Below are 21,036 nucleotides of genomic sequence, written 5' to 3' on the forward strand. Positions count from 1 at the left end.
CGTCATTCGCAGCATGATACATTGTGAGACATGGTGGCAGAGCTGGGAGAGGGCGAGGCGAGGCATGGGAGGAACGAGGTAAGGGAACAGGGCAGCCAGGCGACAGTGGGGCAGGATCGCAGGCATCGGCCGCGGCGGCAGACAGCGGCAGAGGCGACTTGAGACCATTTTTGCCCTGAACATGTAGTGAGAGAGCGAGAGAGAGAGTTGGATCCAACCTTGCGGCCGATGCTGGCTGCCTGCCTGCCTGCGGCGGCCTGCGTGCCGGCTGCCGGTTGCCCTCTTTGGGTGTGTCGATGGGAACCGCAACGCTAAGCAGGGCAGCGGCCTCCTCCTCGGTCACGGCGGCCTGCACTGCCCGTATACAAGCAAGCACATCCATGGTCGTTTTCATCGCATCGGCGAAGACGACGACAAGGACAACTCCCTCGCTTTCCATCTTGTGTATACTTTAAAACATTGTCACTGTCGGCGACCGACGTGCGACAACAAGACACGCCAAGCAACCCAACGACGGACCGAGCGACGGCAGCGGACGGCGGCGGCGGCGGCATCAGCATCATCATCATCACTCCAGTCGCACACTCCACTCACCCACCCACCCACTCCACCACCACATCGACGAGCCCCAGCCCACAGTCACTCTTTTGACATTTCCCCGCCCGCCGCATCCTGTGTCTAGCATCTAAACCGTGAGTGCTCGACGCCGACGCCGACGCCGCCGCCGCACTCCATTCCAGTAAATCTCATGTGGTCGTCGGCAACGGGCGGCATTGGCCAGTCTGAAACCCCATCCCCTCGACGAGCCTGGCTGCCTGCCTCTTGCTTTGCTCGCTCCCTCTCCCTCCGTCATTGTCGGTGTTGCCCCGGCACCCCCCGCCCCGCCCCGCCCCCTTCTCACCCTCCGGTGGTCGCAAAGACACGAATTTCTGCCCAGACATTGCGTGAGACGTTGGCCCGACGCTGACAGACGACAGAGTAGTGGACGCCTACTGAACGCCCTTCCCTTCCTTCCCAGCAAGACAGCGCCCACAGCGTAGCCCTCGGCGCGACCCCACGACCCACGACCCACGACTGGCCCTCGACAGCTTCGACGACGGCTCAATACTTGCCGACGACCGTCTTCTTTAAGACCTGCCTTGTGAAAAACAACATCGCCTCTGGACATAGGCCAGCGACAGCAAACACCGTCCCTCCTCCCCCTCCCTCCCCCGTCTCCCTCCCTCCACCTTCTTCGACGCTGGCATGGCGGCACAACAGCCGGCTGGCAACCCAGCTGCCTCGTCTGCTCCTGCTCCACAACCAACGCCTCCCGCTCAAGGCCAGTCGGGTCAGTCCCAAGGCCAGCAGCCTGCGGCGTCGTCAAATGCCCCTGGAGCAGCACAGCCGTCGAGCGCAGCTGCCCAAAATGGCCAGCCAGCAGCAGCAAGTAGCGCCCCTCCAGCCGGCCAGCCGGCCCCCTCGTCGTCAGCTGGGGCGCCTGGCAGCAGTGCAAGTTCTGCCGCAGCGTCATCAGCCTCGCAGTCGCACGCTGCGTCGTCTGCTGGGTCGGGCCCGGCGGGACCATCAACGAGCTCATCATACAGCTTGTCTTCAAACCCGACGGCGTTTGCAGGCAGCACCGGCTCTGGCTCTGGCAACAAGAGCGGCTTCCCCATGTGGGTCATCGGTCCCATTGTCGGCGGAGTCGTGGGAATCGCCCTCCTGGTCATCCTCTTCTTCGTGGTCCGCCGTTGGCACCGTTCCCGCGGAGAAAAGCTCCCCCCTCCGTGAGTTGCCATGTCCCAAACAACATGCTCATATCCCAGGCCCCCGCGCTCCGTCACTCAAGCCTACTCGCCACCTGTCTACGGCGCGCACCGCCGCACGCTGTCGGGTGGACGGCCAGTCACCCGCGCAAGCTCCATGTCCACACGTGCGCATTCTCGCAAAGGCCGCCTGCTAACCCACCCAGTTCTCGCTCAACCCGGATTCTATCCCTCACCTGGATCGTCGCTACAGGCAGATTCGCCCAAGATTCTCCCAGAATCGATCCCATCGGCGTCGCCCTCTGTGTCTTCGTCGTCAAACGGCACTGGGGCGTTTACGCCTGGCGCCACTCATCTGAACCGCCCACCCCTTTCCGCCCTTAATACCAATCTCCATCGTGATGGTTCGACATCGAGCTCGGACTCGACGGGCGGTGGCGCAGTCCAGCAAGACTCGGACTCGCAGAGCTCTGACCCACCTCATGTGCCTTCATCCGACCAGCTGCGCCCGCCAAGCCCGTCTGAATCCGGCGTTGGCGCTCCGCAGGGCTCGTCGGGCTCGGATTCGCGTACAAACTCGCCTCATCCGTCCTCGATCGGCCGTCTGCCGCGTCCAATGTCAATGGGCTCGGTCAATGGAAGCAATCGCTACGGCGCGGCCAGCCGTCGCTCTCTGAGCGGGGCTCCCCACCAGGGCCGCAACATTTCTCTCAACATGCCACGCCCGCTCAGTGTTCATTCATCCAACTCTGACATGGCCATTCCCCTCTCGTTATCGCGCCCGGCATCGTTCATCGGCGGCCCGCAGTCGCCGGGCCTGCCCGGGAGCAACCACAACAGCATGTACTCGACCCACGGGCCTATGTCGCCGGGCGAGTCGACGGCTGGCAACCGCAACAGCTACTACTCTACGCGGTCGCGCCGAGAGACGACGTATGGCGACTTTGGCCAGGTCGACTATGTTCGCCCGACGTCGCCTCGCCGCAACGTGTCGATGCCGCAGTCGCAGTCAATGCAGCTGCCCCAGCCGCAGCACGGCCGCCACCCATCTGACGACATTGTGTAGATCCATCCTCCGATCCCCCTCTGACCATCCCTCGTGTTCATTAGACCTCTCCCCCTACCTACGGACCCTCGGTTGTGTAATCTACCACCTCGCACACACACACTCTCTCTGTCTCCCTCTCATCACACTAGTTTTGTCTCATTGTCATCACACCCATCGTGTACATATCGGTATCCTGCACATGATTCGGGACCGCGCAGGTCAGCCATAGACGGACGCTTCGTAGCTCGTAGCTCGCATATTCATTCATGTCGATGAGGGGGGGCTAGTACAGTGGGGGTGCTAATGCTGATGGAGGCAGCGCTGAGAGAGCTGCAGTCGTGGAGTTGCCGAGGAATTGGCTGTGTCTATGCAGTGTTGCGAGGGCTGGCCAAGGCGCAGTCGGGAGTCGGCCGCGGGCATGTCGTCGAGGCAAGGTCGCGAGGGCGAGTGGCCGAGGTTGCGAGGGCGTGGTCGCCGTCGACAAGGTGGGGGTGGCGGCCGTCGTCGTCATCGGCGGCGTCGCTAAGCCGCCGTCGCGGCCGGTACAGGGGGCGGTGGCACGGCGCTCCCGTCGGAGAAGTGCACGCCGGCAAAGTGTGCCCAGACCTGCGCGTCGCCCTCGTCCACCTCGACCGACACGACCCAGCGGAACGGCACAAGCACGGACGCGAGCTCGCGGCTGCGGCGCAGGCCGCCACTCCCCGCCCCGCCGGCGGCGCCGGGCTCTTCTCCCCCGCGCCGGGAGTAGGGGTAGTACGCTGCCACGTTTGCGCCGGCCGCCGTGTCCGGCAGCGCGCGGTGCTCGACCACGCTCGAGAGGAGGAGGCTCGCGCCCCGGTCCACTGCGAGCAGTTGCCCGGACAGCACGCGCCCGTCGGTGAGGGTCACGCGCAGGCGCGCGTGCAGGAGCGCGTGGAGGGCTGCGCGGGGGTCGGCCGGGGGCGATGGGGCGGCGGCGCTCATGCTTGTCGGCGCGGTGAGGTCTGAGTTGGTGACGCCGACGCCGACGTTGCTGTTGGAGATGATGAAGTTCAGAATAGTATTCCGACATTTGGGATGCCGAGCGGGTAATACCTCTTGGCTTCCATTTCTAATCCCACCCAGAGCCCATTTGCTCCCGCCACCAGCGTCATTGCACCGTGTTGTCGTGTTTCGTCGACCATCACAAGTCGAACATCGTCGACTGTCGACCGCACCCAACACCAACAACACCACGATGGGAGGCCGAAGACCGTCCACCGCGTCGGCGGACACGACGCGCACCCAGATGACCGCGTCGTTATTCTCGCGCACCGACGCCGACGGCACGCTCGAAGAACAGCTCGTGTCGCACATTGTCATCCACGAGCCCGAGCCCGGAGGCGTCAAGACGCGCTACCTCATGCTGGCTGGTAAGCACACCCACGCCGCCTTGCGCTGACGACCCAGTCACAAAGGACCGCCGCTACCTCATCCACAAGGGCAAGCGCAACTCGAACGGCACCTTCTCCAAGGGCAAGACGTGGAGCTTTGACGACATGCGCGCGCTCGAGCGCGTCGGCCCGGCAGAGTTCTCGCTCACCATGACGGTGCGGCGGTACGTGTGGAAGACTGACCGCGAGGACGACATGGCCGCGTTCCTCACCTCGCTCGTCGTGGCCAGCAAGGCCGTGCCGCGGCCCCAGAACCTCGCCATCATCAACTTTGTCCCCGAGTCACCGCGGGCCCAGCGCTCGCCTTTGCCCGTTACGGGCCGGCTGCCGGCCGGCTCGGCGTCGCAGGCGAGTCTGCGTGAGCCGGCGCTGGCGCCGCCCCGCCCCGTCGGCCGCGGCGACCGCGGCGAGCGCAACGGGAGCTTCAGCTCGATGGGCAGCTCGGCGCCGAGCCAGAGCGACTCGTACGGCCGCTCGCCGGTCGCGACTGTCGATGGCGGCGGCTTCGGGCGCAGGGCCTACGGCGATAGCAGCACGAATATCGGCATCGGGCGCCCGCCGCCCCAGCGACAGGGCTCGAGCGACCGAGGCCTCCGGCCAGAGGTGACAAAGCCCAGCCCGACACTGAGCACGACGAGCCTCCGGCCCCCCCGCCGCCCGTCCGCGACGGCGCCGGACATCCCGCCGATCGTCGAGCCGCCACACGATGCCTATGGCGGGGTCGGCGAGGAGGTGCTCGTCCCGCCCGTGGCGGCGGCGCCCCCGCGCCCGGCGCTGCGCGTGGTGAATGCCACGCTCTCGCCCTCGCCAGAGGGCTCGCCCCGCTCGCAGGCGGCCGCGCTCTCCCCCGTGACGGCCAAGCAGCCGTCCCTCTCGCCCGTGGCGAGCAAGCCGCCGTCGCTGCCCTCGGCGTCGCCGGCCGCGAGCAAGGCCGCGCTGCCGTCGGCCTCGCCGGCACCGAGCAAGTCGCCGTCGCTCGCGCCGGCAAAGTCGCCCAAGGCGCCGGGGCGTGCGCGCACGCCCGAGTCGACGGCGTCGGCCGAAGGGGCGCCCGGCGCCAAGCGCCGCGTCTCGTTCGTGGCCCAGCCACTCACCACGGCCTACTCGCGCGACGTGCTCCTCACGTCGCGCACCGGCCTGACGGGGACCGACGCCGTCATCGGCGACGAGGCAGAGGACGCGGGCGACGCGATGATGGCCAACGTCGAGGAGATGATCAAGGGCTTTGACTGGACGGCCTCGGCGTCGGCCGTGAACCCGGACGGGACGAGGGCAAAGGGTGACACGATTGAGAGCCGGCTGCTGGATGAACTCGCCGCGCTCGAGTCTGCAAACATCCACGCCTTCCTCGAGTCGGACGACCGCATCGACCAGGTCATCGCGCACATTGGCGAGGCGCTCCAGGAGCTCGACGACATTGACATGCACCTGACCGGGTACCGGCTGCAGCTGAATGCCGTGACAGAGGACATTGCCTACATCGAGGGCCAGAACCGCGGCCTGCAGGTCCAGACGTCCAACCAGCGCGCCTTGTTGGAAGAGGTGCAGCAGCTGATCCAAATCACCGACGTGCCGCGCGCCGACCTGCAGAAGCTGTCGCAGACGAGCCCGTCCACGCCCCGCGGCGTAAAGGAGCTCGAGCTCGCCGCCGCGTCGCTCTACAAGGCGATCCAGGCCAGCCGCGACCAGGCAAACGAGGTCGCCGCTACCGCGACCCACGCGCGCGAGTACCAGGCCGCCAGCACCCAGTTCGCCATGCGCATCCTCGAGTACCTCGACATTGCGTTCAAGCACCAGTCGGACACGACGCTCGCAGACTACAAGAAGGGCGCGGCGAGCGGCGCGCTCAAGCTCGTCCCCCACACGGCGCTGGGCGAGTCCCTCATGACGTACGAGGGACTGGTGCTCTTTGTCAAGGACATGGACGAAGACAAGTACAAGAAGCTCTGCTTGAACTACATCACCACCGCCAGCAAGCTCCACCAAGAGGAGATGAAGGACCTGCTGATGAACCTCATCAAGGCCCTCAACAGCACAAAGTCCAAGACCAACCCCGATGTCTCCTTCTCCCGCGCGGCGGCCGCCGTCCCCAAGCCCACCACCATCGGCGGCGCCGTCGTGCGCTCCAAGACGATGAAGCGGCCCAACGACACGTCGTCAAAGGAAGAGCAGGGCAGAAAGGCAGACGAGGCTACGCGCAAGGTTTCAGAGCTCTACAAACAGGGCATGGGCGAGGTCGTCAACCAGGTCGTCACCGAAGACGACTTTATCAACGCCTTCCTCCACCTCGCCGACACCGAGTCGACCTTTGCAGACTACATGGAGCTCGATTCGTACTTCCGTCGCCAGGCGGCGCGGCACGCCGCGCACGGCATGAGCCCCGGCCTGGCGCAGGTGACGCGCTCGCGCATGGACCTGCTGTTCGGGTTCGTCGAGGGCGAGTTCAAGAACTGGGTCGATGCCGCGATCCAAAAGAACCCAGTGTACGTGGCTCGGCTGAAAGCACCGAAACCTGCTAATAAATCAGCGCAATCGTCGGCGTCATCGCCATCACAGAGTCGCTCGCCCGCGAGGCAGAGCAGCTGGAAACTTCCCTCTTTTTGCTCCAGCTCTTTGACAAGCAGCTCGGCCGCCAGCGCCAGTCGTTTGATCAGTTTATTGTGAGTTGTTTGTTTTGGCCATGCCCGACTCCACTGCGAATGCGTGTCCCCCCTTGCGTCGGTTCACCTATCCCCTTTTTCCTTGCAACCTCCTTTCCTGCTGGGCGTCTTTCCTCGGGGTGGGCGCTCCTCGCTGTCTCTCTCTCCCTGCTTTTCATCGTCCCATTCTTGCATCCCACCCTTCAAACCCTTGTCGTCGAGCGCAACGCAGCAGCGACTTGGTTCCCTCTCTCTGGGTGGCCACACCCGTTTTCGAGGGCACATCGTCCTTCACCTTCTCTTCTCGTCGACTCGCTCGCTTCGCGTGTTGCCTTCGGGGTCTTCCTCCTTCGACGTTGTGCCTCACGCGAGGGCTACCTCTTCAGTATCGGCTTGGGTTTCCTCCCTCCGAGGTGCCTCCTCCTCGCTGTCGAGGGCACGTTGTCCCTTTCTCTTCTCGCGGATTCCCTCGTTTTGCGTGTTGCGGTCGGAGTCTTCTTCCTCGGTTTTCTCCTCCGCGGCATCCTCCCATCTCGAGCACAGGTTATCTCTTTATTTTCTTTTCGTCGAGTCGGCCGTCCTCTATTGGAGCACTCCTTCGGTTCTCTCCCTCCCCGCCCGATGTGTGTGCATTCGGAGCCCTCCTTCGGTTCCCTTCGAGCGACCTCCTTCCCATGTTCGAGCGAGAGCACATGTTCCTTTCTCTTCTCGATGACTTCGTCCCCGTTTTGCGTCTTCCCTTCGATGTCTTCCTCCTTCAACATTGGGCTGTCCTGGTTGTTGCGCAGAGCAGGGGTTGATGATTAATATCATCCCTCTCACTGTGCGCTCCCTTCATCCCTTACCACGAGCTCCTCTTTTCCCACTTGCTGCGGCTTTCGTCCAGCTTTCGTGTCCGTCATCCGCGATTTCTGGTGGTGGCTGTCTCGACTTGAGTTCTCCCTTTAGTCATTCAGTGCGATCCTATTTTAGTGATGTTTTCGCGAACCCCAACGACCCCCTTCAGCCGAATCCCCGTTGTTTGAGCTGCCTCTGACACCACTAGGCCGAACAAGTCAAGACAATCGATGCGGCCAAGGCGAGCATCCGCCGGCGTCAAGGTCCCTTCTACTTTGTCAAACACTTCCCCGTTTTCGTTGAGCGGATCGAATCCCAGCTTGATGGCTGCGAGGGCCTGCCCATTCGCGACCGAGTTAATGGCGCCTACGAAAGGGTCGTCGCGGCTGTGCTGGGATCACTCCAACATGTCTCAAAGATTGTTGGCGCAGAGATGGCCTCGGGCGAGGAGAAGGGCCAGCTGTATTTCCACGTCGTCATGATCGGTAAGTAGACTGATTCCTCACCTACCTCACCTGCTAACCTGCGATTAGAAAACTTGCACCTGTTTGTGGACGAAGTGTCGGCTCTCGACGTACCAGCCCTCGACATTTTCTTGCAACGCGCCAAGGGCCTTTACGAGGAGAACATGAAGGCGTACATCAAACTCATGCTGCGGCGAGGATTTGCTCGTCTTATTGTGAGTAGTTAGCACGTACCTCGCCCCACGCGTGTGTTGACTCGTATTTTTAGGACTTTTTCGACACTGTTGAACGTTTACTCAAAACGACTCCCGCCAACGAGGTGTCGGTCCATGACGGCTGCTCCAAGAGCAACCTCAAAAAGGTGCTCAAGGAGACGACGGCCAAGGATATGCGCAAGGCCGTCGAGACGATGGCGCGACGAGTAGACAAACACTTCAACGAGGAAGAAACGGCAACTGGAGTTGGCGCTGTCGTGTCTGGAGGCGGTAGCAGTGTTACCCCCTCTGACCCAGCGACTGCTGCCCTGATTGCGGCCGTGTGGCGAGAGCTGTCGGCCGGGCTGCGGCGCGAAGTTGAGCGTGCCACAACCATCATGGGAAAGAGCTACGCCGACTCGGGATTGTCCCTCGAGTACACTGCCCAGGACGTCGATACTGCGTGTCGACGGGCAAAGCACTAGTTGTAGATGGTCGGAGACCCCTGTCATTCTCCCTGTTTATGTATGCCCTAATTGCGATCACATTACCTCATCGCTGCGCGTCGTGCGTTCCACGTTTGGAGCTGAGAAGGGTGAAAAGCTTTGCTGAGCGACAATCGAAGGGGACAAGGTTGGAATGGCTCTGTTAAAGCAGGGGATTGAAACATGATCAAGGAAGGGGGGAAACAAACAAACATATGTAACTGGTCAAGACGTGGTGGAGCTGCGTCGTGTCAGAGTCGCGATACGGCAGCGGCCGGTGGCGACTAGGTGGCTCGTGATCGGTGACTGTGAGGGACTGGGATCTACTTGCGAGTAGCCCAACACTCCGCAACGGCTTTCCCGACGAGAGCCTGGGACAAAGTGACTGCGCGGAGAGAAGGAGTATGTAAACATGGCAATTGGGTGTGGTGGTAGTATAGCGCCGCCGCCGAACCGGCCGGCATCACGCGGAACCTTTAGTCTTGTTCCTCGTTGCTCCCCTGCGCAAGATCCGGAAAGCAAGGGACAGGCGGGAGAGGAAAGCAAGAAGACGGCGACGGCTGCGTGGCAGGTGACTGCCGGGTAGTCATGGAAGAGCACTGCGGGAAGAGAGCGCTCAAGCGTCTAGATGCCACACGGATGACGACTGGTCACCGACGGCAACTACCGAGGCTGAGCTCCATTATTGGTTGAGCCGTGATACGCGAGCGGGGTGGGCAGGCAGTGAGAGGATTCATTTGTGCTTGCTTGATTGACACGGCGCATCGATGTGGGACCTTGGTAGTGTATGGTGACGGGAAGGCAATTTTGCAGCGCATTTTGCCAGTGTGCTGGGCCTTTGAGCGGACTGGCGCCGCGCCGTGCCGTGCCGCGAGTGCACCTCGTGTTTGCACCTGCTGCATACCTTGGCCAAGAGGTCCAGGGTCGTCTGGCACGGCACTCACGAGAGAGAGACAGGAGGTGGAGAATGAATGCATAGCTGCCTGGCGGCGATCGGGTCTGCAGCCAGCACAACCGTGCCGCGCGTTTCAGCTGGCCGCTGCTCTTGCTTTCTCTGGCACACGCCACGCCGGCCGGCACGCACGAATGTTCTGGTCCGCCAGGGTTCCGCCGAGGTAGTGGGTTACAAACCGCAGGGAAAGGCGCTCGTAATGTTCTAGGGCGGGGACAGCAAGAGGCGCTCGTTTGGTTGGGGCAGGCAAACAGGCAGCCGCGCGCGCGGGTGGACTACGACAGAGATGGATGTTTGGCTGCACCGTGGTTCCCCTGGCACCTGGCACCTCACCTGGCACCAGGTCGGGACCTGGGCCTGGCTTACTCGACTGGCCCACAGGTGCCGGGTCGCGCACCCTGACGAGTCTGTCGTCACTGGGACAGGGTGTCACTGGCTAGCCAGCTCGAGCCTAGGATGTGATGGTACCGCCAATTCTTCCATCCCACGTGTAGGTTTGACCTATCATTGGGCATATTCTCTCCGAAATGACCCGCGCATGTTTTAGGCGACCCCGACGCCAGCCAGCTGCCGTTGCCGTTGCCATTGTCGTGCCCACCGCGGCTCAAGTGGGCAACTAGGCTGTAGGACTGCCAGCAGCAGCGGCAGCAGCAACTCGTCGAGTACGCGCCAGCTGTGGTTTCATCTCGGCTGCCGGGACGGACGGACGGACGTAGGGGAATGAAAACGAGCGGCTCCCTTTCTAGCCCATCTTGTCTCGTCTCGTCTGCCGTCTGCCCCACCCGTGTGTCAGGGATGGCATGCCAGCAAGACTCCGATCATCATCATCTCGAGCAAGCGTGCCTGCGCGTGTGCAGTGCGAGCGAGCGAGCGACCCACTACAGATCGAGCCATGCAGCTCGCTCCCCCCTCCGTGGTTAGCGGCCCGTCTCGACCTGCAGTGCACCACGCCAAGGGACGACCGGTGCCGTACACTCGGTTCGTGCGTGCGGACAAGCCGCCGTTATCCGGTGCCCTCAATTGAATCCATCCCAGAGATCGGCCGGCCGCGTCCTTTGCCTCTGTCGGTATTCCGTATCCCGTTAGGGGGAGCCGAACCGAATGAACAAACAGAGCACAGAGCACGGCGCCTTGTCCGGTCGGTCGCAACGAGGCAAGCAAGGTAAAGGAAACGTCTACCCTCGGTCGATGCGTGCCTGGCTGTCAACCTGCCTGCCTGACTGCCTGCCTGATTGTGCTCTGCTCCATGCTGCCTCGCGACGGCCTCGCCTCGCCGCCGTGCACGCTCTGCGTCGCCGCCGTCCGAGGAATTTCTAGCACTCGTCCTCTGCCAGGGCTGGTAGGGGCAATCATCACACGGCGCGCGTCAGCACTAGCGGCACAAGAAACAAACCTGTTCTCGTCTCGTCTCCCCTCCCTCGCTGTTCCCCTCGGACGACCCGTCGTCCCCAGCCTGCAAGTGGTGACCACCCCACAAGAACCGAGTCAATGCACCGCGTGTCGCCTGGACAGGCAAAGATCTGTCAGACAACTCTCTCAACCTCTTTCTTCTACCCCCCCGGTCCCCTCCCCTCCCCCGCGCCGCCACAGCCTGGTGCACGACGACGCCTCTTCCTTCCCCCCTTCCCTCCTCCACCCGACCCGACTCAAACCACACCGGGTGTCCCGGCCTGCCTCCCACAACACGCAGATAGACCTTGTCCATATCTCGACCATCACCTCACACTTCCCGTCACGTTCCCAGCCCCGCTGCTGTCGCTGTGCACAGCCGATCTTTGACAGCGAGACAAGACCCGGCTCGTCACCGCTGTCGGCACTGTGCACGATAGGGCTCTGAGCACCCATCGAGCACTTGGCAGCGTACTGCACAGGCACACAAGGGAGGCACCGCCCACCTACGGTACTGTGCCTGCATCCGTGCTTGCTCCGTTGGGTGTTTGTGTCCACGAGAACTAGCGACAACCAACGTGCATAGTACGAATCGCAACGTCCGGCAACGATCGCCTACATAGTTGCTTGGTTGAAGGCGACAACGACGACGACATCGACGGCAGCGCCAACACTGTATACACTCAATAGGTGTTGCGGACCCCGTCGGTTCTCGACACTCGACCCCACATCACACCGACGCGCCGCGCCGCCCCCCCTAACACCCGGCGGGAACTAGGGAACCCGGGAGATAGACCGCCCCGACCGCCCCTGGTCACCGCGCCCAGCTTCCCTCTTCAAGTCGAGCCTGGTTGGAGCGGACTCAAGCATCGCGAAACACTTGCAATCCGGCAGCCCCACTTGCGGCGACCTCGCGTGCTATCAGCGGGACCGCAGCCACCCGGACATACCAAGTCCCCGCAGAGGAAGCGGTACAAGGGCTCAAGTATCAGGAAAAGCGCACGAGGCGTTGATCCGATCCTGCATCCTGGTGGGCCTGGCTGCCGACCAGACGTACACGCCAAAAACAGCAAGCCACGGTGTCACCTCGCCAGGCTGTAACTTTATCTCACCTGTCCTGGCCATAGCCGCGACCTGAACCTCGGTCGTTGTACCCCCGCTCCCCCCCTCGGCCCTACCTCGCCTCTTCCTCGTCCTCAGTTGCTCGCTCGCCTCTTTCAACCCCACCACCCCTGGATACATTTCACTTGCCCTTACGTATTCCGCTTCCACTTCTGTACTCGACCGTCATTCTCAAGTTTCTGCCTGGACGCCACTGCGACACGGTCGACAGCAGCCGCCAACAAATCCTGGAGTGCAACCACTTGGTCTTTGGCGTACTTCAACCACCCATCCCGCCACGCTCCCACGTCATCAATAATCCATCAATTTAACGACTGCAACGACGGCCCACCCACGACCAAGCCTACTTTGTACGGCGCTGCCACTACCCCTGAGCACCCCATACGCCACCACCGCCGCAATCGCCCACCCCACATTCGTACCCACCACCGTCAATGTCAAGTCGGCAGCGAGGACACTTGAGCTCACCACACGTCTACTAGGGTCTGGCGCGCTTCCTCTCCACCTCCCCCCACTATAATCACTTGGATCGCGCCCACGCCCCACGCGCGCAGCCCAACAGCTGCGCGCCATGCCCAATTCTCGCCCGCGGTCTGCCACACCGCGTTCCGTCGGGAAGTCGGCGACAGAACGTCCGTCAACAGCATCCGACCTTCCAACCCCGGGACCATCGCGAGGACGTTTGGACACTGGTGGTGAATGGACACCGGTCACACTCATCAGATCTGGCATGTTTGCAGGGAGATACATGAGGTAAGTAGTGAGGAGGTGGGCAAGCACGCCCCGCCCATGCGTGCGTCGATCGTGTTCAGCGCCTCCCAACGAGGCATGAATGGGCCCTTTCGAGGCACACCGAGTCTCGGATCATCTAACCTATTCAACCTATTCAATCACAACCCACTAATGACAACAGTTTCTGGCTCGACGTCGCCCAAGAGCCTGTGCATGGCCGCCGCAAGACTGAAAAGGATCGTCGCCCGCTTGCCCCAAGTCCGATCGTTCGTCTGTGGATTCGTGAACATGCCCACTCAACAGCGCCAGGCGTGGCCGTGGACCCAGCGTGAGTCGCCATGGCGGCTTCATGCCAGTGCTGACAGCGGTCTTGCAGAGACATCGAGGTCTCTCATATCGTCTGCGCCGCAGAGCTCTTCTCCTCGCAGCGACAGCCAACACCAGCGCAGTCTGAATCCTCAAACTTTCCAGTGCCATTGAGAGAAACAGCATCACCAAAGCGGCGAACACCCTCTCCAGCACGACTAGCACAGGACGGATACATCAAGCGCTCTCCCGGCACAGTGTCAGCTTCACCCCAGGACGACCGTGACGCTCTGGACCCTCGATACACTCCAACACCTCCGCTAAATCACCAGCCCCGAATGGACGACATCGACGGCATCCCCGACGACCGACCTTCGTCAGCCACGCGTCCGCCGTCTCAAGCAAGCAGTAGAGGCAGCAGAGGCAGCAGAGGGGGCTCGGGCAGAGTAACGCATTCCGAGCCGCTTGGTGACAGACCTGGCAGCGGCTCTCGCAGAGTGGTACCTGGGCGGAACCTCTACGGTAACTTGCATGTGGCTGGAGTTCGCGTCCCCGCAATGGAAGGTGGCGTAGGCCTCTGGTTCCTCTTCACGGTGAGTGCTCGTTCCCACGCACACCACCCGCGTTTGCAGTCGTCGGGCCGACCGATCACAACTGATGCGTGACCCAGGACTTGTCCATTAGAAACGAGGGAAGGTATGAATCCCCGCGCCCAGGCCACACCTGTCGTACTAACCACATCCACAGCTACTCTCTGCGATTCCGTTGTTTCGATATGACTGCCATCGGGACCGGGGCCAACAGCGAACCTATCCCACCACTCGTCGAGTGTCAGAGTGCCGACTTCAAGGTCTATTCCCCGCGCAAGTACGCATTGCCGCTTTTACTCCAAGTGTTGAGACATTGCTGACAGCGGGCACAAGTTTTCCTGGTCTGCCAAAGCCAACAGAACTAGCGGAGCATTTCGCCCGCCAGGGGTACAAGCTTAACACCCGAAAGGTACGGTTCTCATCCTCTACCTGCCCCCTTCTCACCCCACCGTTGTGTGATTGTGCGTGTGTGCTTGTTCGCTACCTGGTGTAGCTGTGCGGCACCATCCCATCCTCTCCGCTCATACGACGGCGGCCAGGGGAGGTTGAATGACAAGTCGTGAATGTCCAAGAGATCTGACCAGGGTTTGCACACACGCATGTTTCCCCAGCTACCACTTCCGCCACAGGGATTTACGGCAGCGGAGTATCTGTGCCAGGTCAGCGACCCTGTCACACGTCAACATCCGTTCCCCTGGCCCCCCCTGGTGCCCTAGTCACCAGCCGACGACGTCACACTGCAGTCTCCTCCCCTCCCCTCCTCCCAGTCTCGCCGACGTCTGCACTTCTTGCTGACAATGACGGTACAGAATGAACGCCAAGCAGTGTCGCCTCCAGCATCACCATCGTCAGCCACGTTCCAGCCAGAGGCTGCGAAACCACCACCACATCATTAATAACGCGGGTCGACCGGACCCGTCCCTGGTTACCTTAGATCGTTCCTTGGTTCACGCCACTACCAAGTGAGGCGGAGGCGGCGACGGCGGCGGCGGCGCCAGTGCAGCCGGACGCCCCCACTCGCGCTTCCGACCTCGTCCCGACCTCGCCTCTCTCTCTCTGGTTTGGCGGCTTTTGAGCCACGCCATCCGCTACCCTGTTCCAACAAGACGCCCACTCGACGTACGTGCGCCAACTGCGGCACCCCCAGCAACGCCACCTAGGTCCCCGTGCCCGTTCCTATAACTCGGCCGATTCCGACAGAGCAGAACACCGATCAAACGCCGCCGTGCTTGTCAACCTCGTCCTTCCGTATAGGCAAACTGGCGCCTGTCGGAAGGGGCCAAGTGCAGTACTAGCTCGAGACGCGGAACTGGGGCGCCCCATGCTCGCCCAGTTGACTGGATCACTGGAAGCCGGGTATGTCACTCTCGGAGCCAGTGAGGCGCCGTGTCAATGCGTGGCAATGCGGGAACTGGTGCTAACAGCGCGAAGGTATTCGACAATGCGTTAGGAACAGAAGCGGTGCATCCGTCAACGACATCGACACTCAAGGAACGAGACGACCGACCCACCATCCAGATGTAGCAATCATCCCGGCGAGAGACCGCGAGTTACAATGTCGTTGCTGGCCAGTGTCATCATAATCAAACAGCAGAGCTCCCGTCGTTTACTAAATCAAACCACTATCATAATGCCAACCCCGCGTGACCTCCCCGCACCACATGACTTGATACCTACCATACACAATGCATAGGAACCCAGCGAACAACTGGCCAAGTGTGGAGCAGGGAGCGATGGCCGTCGCCAAAAGAGGCCGGCAATATCTTTGCCGAAACAACATTCGTCGTGGTAAATTGCCGCGCGTCTTGAAGACCGTTTTATGTCTTCCGTTGGGGACCTGGAAAGCGGGATGAATCACAGCTTATACGCATCGGCATCTCAGGAATCAATGCAGACTGTCGGGTCGGTTTCAACCCCTCGCCCCCGACCGGTTTTTCAGGCCGGACGACTGTGGGAGCGAGGAGTGGATTCTCCAGGAGCTCACGTTGGTAGGAGGGGGTGAGGCAGAGATCTTGTGTGTTACCCAACGCTGTCTCAGCTCACAGACCGGCTGCGCGCGGCAGAGCTGGGACTTGGAGTGCGTGATCGCATTCGATTTGCTGATGATGACGATGCCGTCATTGTGGAATTATCCGGCGTGGGGGTGCCTGCTGATTGGCATGCCCCAGCATCAAGGGGAGAGCTAGCGGCGGTCACCACCGTTTCGGCATCGATACGGCATGCCTCGGACGTAGTTTAGAATTGCGGGGCCTGTCGCGCAGGGAGCAGGTGTTTGGTAGCCAGCCAATCCGCTGCCAATCCGATGCCACCAGCACGCCGTGCCGACTCTGCCATGCATGACCGGCGTGGGATGTTCGTGGGTCGGCCAGCGGCCAGCGGGTCACGCGTCAAGCTGCGCCGTGTTCATCGGAGCCTACGTGCATGTTATAAGGGGGTGGGTGGGTGAGCAAGTGAGCATCCAGCTCGCAGCAGGGCAGACGGAGCACGACGCGTTGCGTACTTAGGGCGGGCCGTCGCTGGTGGGCACGACTGCGGAGGCAGAGGACGAGGCGGCCGAGGCGACGACGGTGGGTGCAGATCGGGTGTTGCAGAGTGGCCCTCTCGGTCCCCCTTGCGTCTGTCCCTACCTCCTTTCCTTCCTCTCTTCCTGCTCGTCCAAAGGCAAGGCGGACGGCGACCCGCGACGAGACGTGAGAGTTGCGCACCCAGAGGAGAGGCCAAGGCAAGGAAGGACGCATCCCCAAAGTGCAAGCTGGCGGCCGAGGGCCGCCGAGGACCGCCGAAGGCCACACTCAAGCATGGCAAGGGGGCCGACTGGGATCGCGCATGGCCTAGCATCGCAAGGGGAGAGCGGTCCGCAGCAGCATCGCCAACGCAGCATCGTCTTGCAGCATCTTGAGGCATGGCCGACTGCGCCGTGCCCGCTGCACCGCTGCCCGGACGAGACGTGGCCACTTTGGCGTGTTTTGCTCCTACAAATACTCGCCATTCTACAAATCCCAGCCGCCAGACTACAAATTCCCACCACGTCCGTTCTTTCCGCCCGAAAAATGACATATCAGACAGATACTGCGCCAGCGTGACGCGCGCGTCTCGTTCCGGGAGTTGCAGGCGCCTCCCTCATCAGCAGGTGGTCGTGGTCGAGTAGGCCGCCTCTGGGATCAACAAACAACGCCTCGGGGTCTGTTCGGCTCGGAGGCATCCCTGCGATCCCAGGGCGGCCGGGGCACGCCAGCTCGCAAATAGCTGGCCGTCGTCGGCGGCACTTGCTCGTTCTGGAGAGGGCCTGGCGACCCACCCCTCGGACCGACGGCACCTGCCCGCACGAGGTTGATGCTCCCGACGCCGGCATTGACGACAGTGGCGCGTGGCGGCCAGCGAGACCTCTTTAAGCTCGACCCGTGCGCGCGGAATGTTTAAGCGAATGTGGCCTTTGGTGACGCAAGCAGCGTGGCGGCCAGGCCGGCCGGCCGGCTCCACCTCGCTTGTGGGAGTGGTGTGGCACCTGGTGACGAGACCGTCTCGCCCGGCGTGACCGGGCCACTTGGCGTGGCGCTGGTCGGGGCAGTCTTTCCCGTGGCGGTGGACGTGTGGCCGCCGTGGCCATGGCTCCACGCCCCGGCTGGGACGAGGCGTGCGGTCGCAAGAAGGCGGTGGCCTGGTTCTGATCATGTTAGCGGTTACTGACATGCTAACTGCCAGACGAGAGAGGCATTCTTGCCGCGGCTCATACTGAACGGCAGGCAGAACTGAACTCGCCACCAACGCAGCGTACGGCATCGACGGCGGATCGACTCGCGAGGTATGCGCCGGCAACTTGGGCGGGTGCCTTCAGATCTGCATACTGACATCAGATCTGCATACTGACATCAGATCTGCATACTGCTGCGATCTGCATACTGCTGCGATCTGCATACTGCTGCGATCTGTCGAGTGTGGTTCCCAGTCGACGGGTCGACGGCTCGGGCAGCCTGGGGCTGGGTGGCCAATATGAACTCGGCGCGATGCCCAACGACCGACGAGGGCGCCCGACCCAGTCGAAGGCGGCGCTTTACCGTCTCGCGCGAGGTCTGAGGGGTGGGCTCTCATCCCTCGCCAACAGGGTGAGAAGGACAGTGGGGGCGGGGTACCAGAAGTGGTGACCACACGCTTGCTTGGTGGCGCTGGGCGCTGGGCGCGTGCAGTGTGGTCGACATTTCTGGTACCCCGCTGTCAGTGTTGATCTTACCTGTCAGATAAAACACGCGCCTGGACGTCTTACTTGCTCATTGCAAGACGCGCTGACCATGTCGGCTGACCACTGGACTGGGTGGCCACGATTTGGCGTCGAGCGTAGCCACGGCTATGCCTCGATGAAAGATCCGTCGGATTCGACGATGTGTCGTGTGCCTATGGAGTTTGATGTCTTCTCGAGCGGGTTGACCTTGACGACGCAGCCACATCCAGTGCCTTGCTGAGCTGGCGACTTGGAAAGCTTAACCTGGACAAGCTTACAACTTGGTCTGACGGGCTGTGCAACCTGGTCCACCTGGACAACGTGAAGCTGGACAAGGTGGACAACCGAGGAGAGAGGACGAAAGCCGAGAAACAGGGCGAGCCGTCGCAACCTCCAGCGTCGCTCCCTCCGCCTCGCTCTCAACCTACGACCTACGAGTTATCCGCCACGACGGACCGGAGCCCCCCCCCCTCATCCTGATGTCACCATATGTCGCCCCCTCCACGTACCGCCCACGGGGTTGTCCCCCAACGCACAGTACGTGCGTGAGAACATCAATTCTGGGATAACCATCATTCCGGGTCAACTATGGCGGCCCCCGACAGCCATTGTCCCTCGCCAGGCGGCGCCCTTCCCCCGCCACTGCCTCGTTCGACAGGCATAGTGCCCCTCTCCACCGGCGCCCGACCGTCCCACAACTGCCCGGCCATCACTTCAGCCGCGCCTGGGCCATTCCCGCCCGTCCGATGAGCCGCCACAAGCGCCACGGCCCCGCCCTCAAGCACCACGGCCCCCGTCGCTCAAGATGTCGCCCGCGCCGGAGTATCCGCCCGCGCCCGACGAGCGTGTGCTCGCCTGGACAACGCGCCACAACCCACAATGGCTCGCCTCGTCCTGCCCCACCCCCGCTCCACGCGCCACGCCGCTCGTGGAGCCGCAAGCTGCGAACCCCGCGAGCGCTACCTGCCGCGGTCCGCGGTTTCGGACATGCGAATTGCGTGGCTGGCGCGGTGCGATTGCCACTTCCTTGGGCTGGCGGGGCTGGCGTTCCAGATCCGCACCGAACCCGCACGGTAGTAAGCTATGCCACGCGCCGGCTGGCTCCACTGGCCGCGGCGAGCTGGCGTGGCCGCGGCGCGCTACGCGCCACGGGTCGACTCGGCGGAGAGGAGAGCGGGGCCGCCGAGCAATCTCGGCGCCGACTGCGGCGGCGAGCCCCGCCGGCCCCACCGCCACTGCCATGCACCTGCGGCCCCGACATCCGTGCCCATGTGCATGCACACGACCGGCGAAACCACATCGGTGGAACCGGCTGCACGAGGCCTAGCCCCGCGATAGCGGGTTATCGCGCTGGGCCCACGCTCCCGTCGCTAGGACGAGGCTCCAACGGAGGTGACGGTTGTCGGGGGCCGCCTTGGCCAGGGATACGCAAGACGCCGCAGGCGGTCCAGAGTACCAGAGTGCTGGAACCCGCCCACGCCCACCCCGCACACTGTGGCCGGCACGAGACGGCACGCATCACGACACGACGCACACCACACGACTCGAGGACCGTGGCGGAAGCCCATCTCGGGAGGCGATCGGGGCCAAATTCCGCTCTCCGCTCTCTGACTGTCGACACACTAGCACCCGCGAATACTGATCGGAGACACGAGATTCGCGGGAGCTTGATCGATGCACTAGTGGACTGGACTGGACTGGGCCATACAGTACATGCTAGCTAGGTGTACAGTGAGGAATATCAGTGCTGGGTATGGTGGGCCGGCCTCAATGGGCGGGGTGCGGGGCGGCGTGTGGCTTGACGGTGGCGCTCGACATGATCGGGGCAGGGTTCCAGCAATCACTGCTGTACTAGCCGGTTCCAAGGCAAGGGTGCGGCGAGGGGTGTCGAGGAGTGAGACACGGAGGTTTGTTGGAACTCGTCATTCCGAGGCAAACAGCCCGCTGCCTGCACGATCACAAGTGCCGAGATTTTTCTGTCGGTCGAGCTCGCACGATCTCTATTGTCGCGATTTTCTGTCCCTCAAGCTGGCTGGGTCGGGCGACGGTCCCAACTCAGTGACAGTCGTCACCACTGGCTTTCTGCCCCTGTCCGTCAACTGCACAGTCAGCCGCGTCGTCCAAACCTCGCCCAGGCCACAACTCACAATCGTGAGCACCTTGCCGCGCACCATGGCTATCGGCATCGGCCCATAGTCTCTCGAGTCGGTCGAGTTGGACAGGTTGTCGCCGCTGAGCCACACGTGGCCCTTGGGCACCTTGACAAACGTGAGGCCCTTTTCCTTGCGCTTGTCCGCCTCGAGCTGGGGCACGAGCGAGCCGTTGGACCACGTCACGTCGCCGCGCCGCGGGTCGTACTCGACAATGTCTCCGGGGAGGCCGATCACGCGCTTGCACACGGTGCCGCGAAAGTCGTTGGGGTTGGTCGCGACGACGAGCTCGCCGTGCTTGGGCATGACGAAGCGCGGGCCCCACGGCATCAGTGAGCGCCAGTACGCGAGCGGCGCGTGGACAATGACGTCGCCGTCGACCGACAGGGACGGGAGCATGCTCGTGCCGCTGCACGGCACGGCCGTCACGGCGACCTCGGTGACGAGGTGGACGAACGCAAACGCCTGGACCACATACTTGCACACGGGCAGCGCGCGGTACCGAAGATCCCAGCCGTATCCGCGCACCTTGTCGCCGAGGCGCGCTGCGCGCGACATGTTGGCGGGGGCAGGGGGCGGAAAGGGGGTGGGGGTGTCGCCGCTCGCTTGCTCGGAGCGGCCGTCGTCGTTGTCGCTGTCGCCGCGGTGGGTTACAGGAAATGTCGTCGGAGCAGAGCGAGGTTGAGCACGGTTCCGACAGTTGCCGGCGGCGGGCAGCGGATGGTCGGGGGAATTTGATCCCGCCGGGGCCA

The 21,036-nt window shown here is 62.7% G+C and overlaps 5 protein-coding genes across 5 annotated transcripts; 3 read left to right on the forward strand and 2 right to left on the reverse strand.

Moving 5' to 3' along the window:
• Positions 1–1,245: 1,245 nt before the first annotated feature.
• Q8F55_006532 (uncharacterized protein) lies at positions 1,246–2,814 on the forward strand (the record flags this gene model as incomplete). The annotated part of the gene is made up of 3 exons (XM_069354991.1): positions 1,246–1,769; positions 1,809–1,915; positions 1,955–2,814. The coding sequence occupies 3 exons, from the start codon at positions 1,246–1,248 to the stop codon at positions 2,812–2,814; spliced, it is 1,491 nt and encodes a 496-aa protein (XP_069207062.1).
• Positions 2,815–3,318: 504 nt separating this feature from the next.
• Q8F55_006533 (uncharacterized protein) lies at positions 3,319–3,759 on the reverse strand (the record flags this gene model as incomplete). The annotated part of the gene is made up of 1 exon (XM_069354992.1): positions 3,319–3,759. One exon carries the CDS (start codon positions 3,757–3,759, stop codon positions 3,319–3,321), a length of 441 nt encoding a protein of 146 aa, XP_069207063.1.
• A 253-nt stretch (positions 3,760–4,012) lies between these two features.
• On the forward strand, positions 4,013–8,827 carry Q8F55_006534 (uncharacterized protein; the record flags this gene model as incomplete). The annotated part of the gene is made up of 6 exons (XM_069354993.1): positions 4,013–4,187; positions 4,225–6,691; positions 6,736–6,868; positions 7,893–8,169; positions 8,218–8,363; positions 8,417–8,827. The coding sequence occupies 6 exons, from the start codon at positions 4,013–4,015 to the stop codon at positions 8,825–8,827; spliced, it is 3,609 nt and encodes a 1,202-aa protein (XP_069207064.1).
• Positions 8,828–13,020: 4,193 nt separating this feature from the next.
• On the forward strand, positions 13,021–14,814 carry Q8F55_006535 (uncharacterized protein; the record flags this gene model as incomplete). The annotated part of the gene is made up of 8 exons (XM_069354994.1): positions 13,021–13,043; positions 13,204–13,350; positions 13,399–13,704; positions 13,825–13,921; positions 13,999–14,024; positions 14,076–14,195; positions 14,252–14,327; positions 14,728–14,814. The coding sequence occupies 8 exons, from the start codon at positions 13,021–13,023 to the stop codon at positions 14,812–14,814; spliced, it is 882 nt and encodes a 293-aa protein (XP_069207065.1).
• Positions 14,815–20,134: 5,320 nt separating this feature from the next.
• On the reverse strand, positions 20,135–20,842 carry Q8F55_006536 (uncharacterized protein; the record flags this gene model as incomplete). The annotated part of the gene is made up of 2 exons (XM_069354995.1): positions 20,135–20,233; positions 20,282–20,842. 2 exons carry the CDS (start codon positions 20,840–20,842, stop codon positions 20,135–20,137), a joined length of 660 nt encoding a protein of 219 aa, XP_069207066.1.
• Positions 20,843–21,036: the final 194 nt, after the last annotated feature.

Source organism: Vanrija albida (assembly GCF_041260175.1).
Source record: "Vanrija albida strain AlHP1 chromosome Unknown contig_5, whole genome shotgun sequence".
In the NCBI taxonomy this organism is placed as follows: Eukaryota; Fungi; Basidiomycota; class Tremellomycetes; order Trichosporonales; family Trichosporonaceae; genus Vanrija; species Vanrija albida.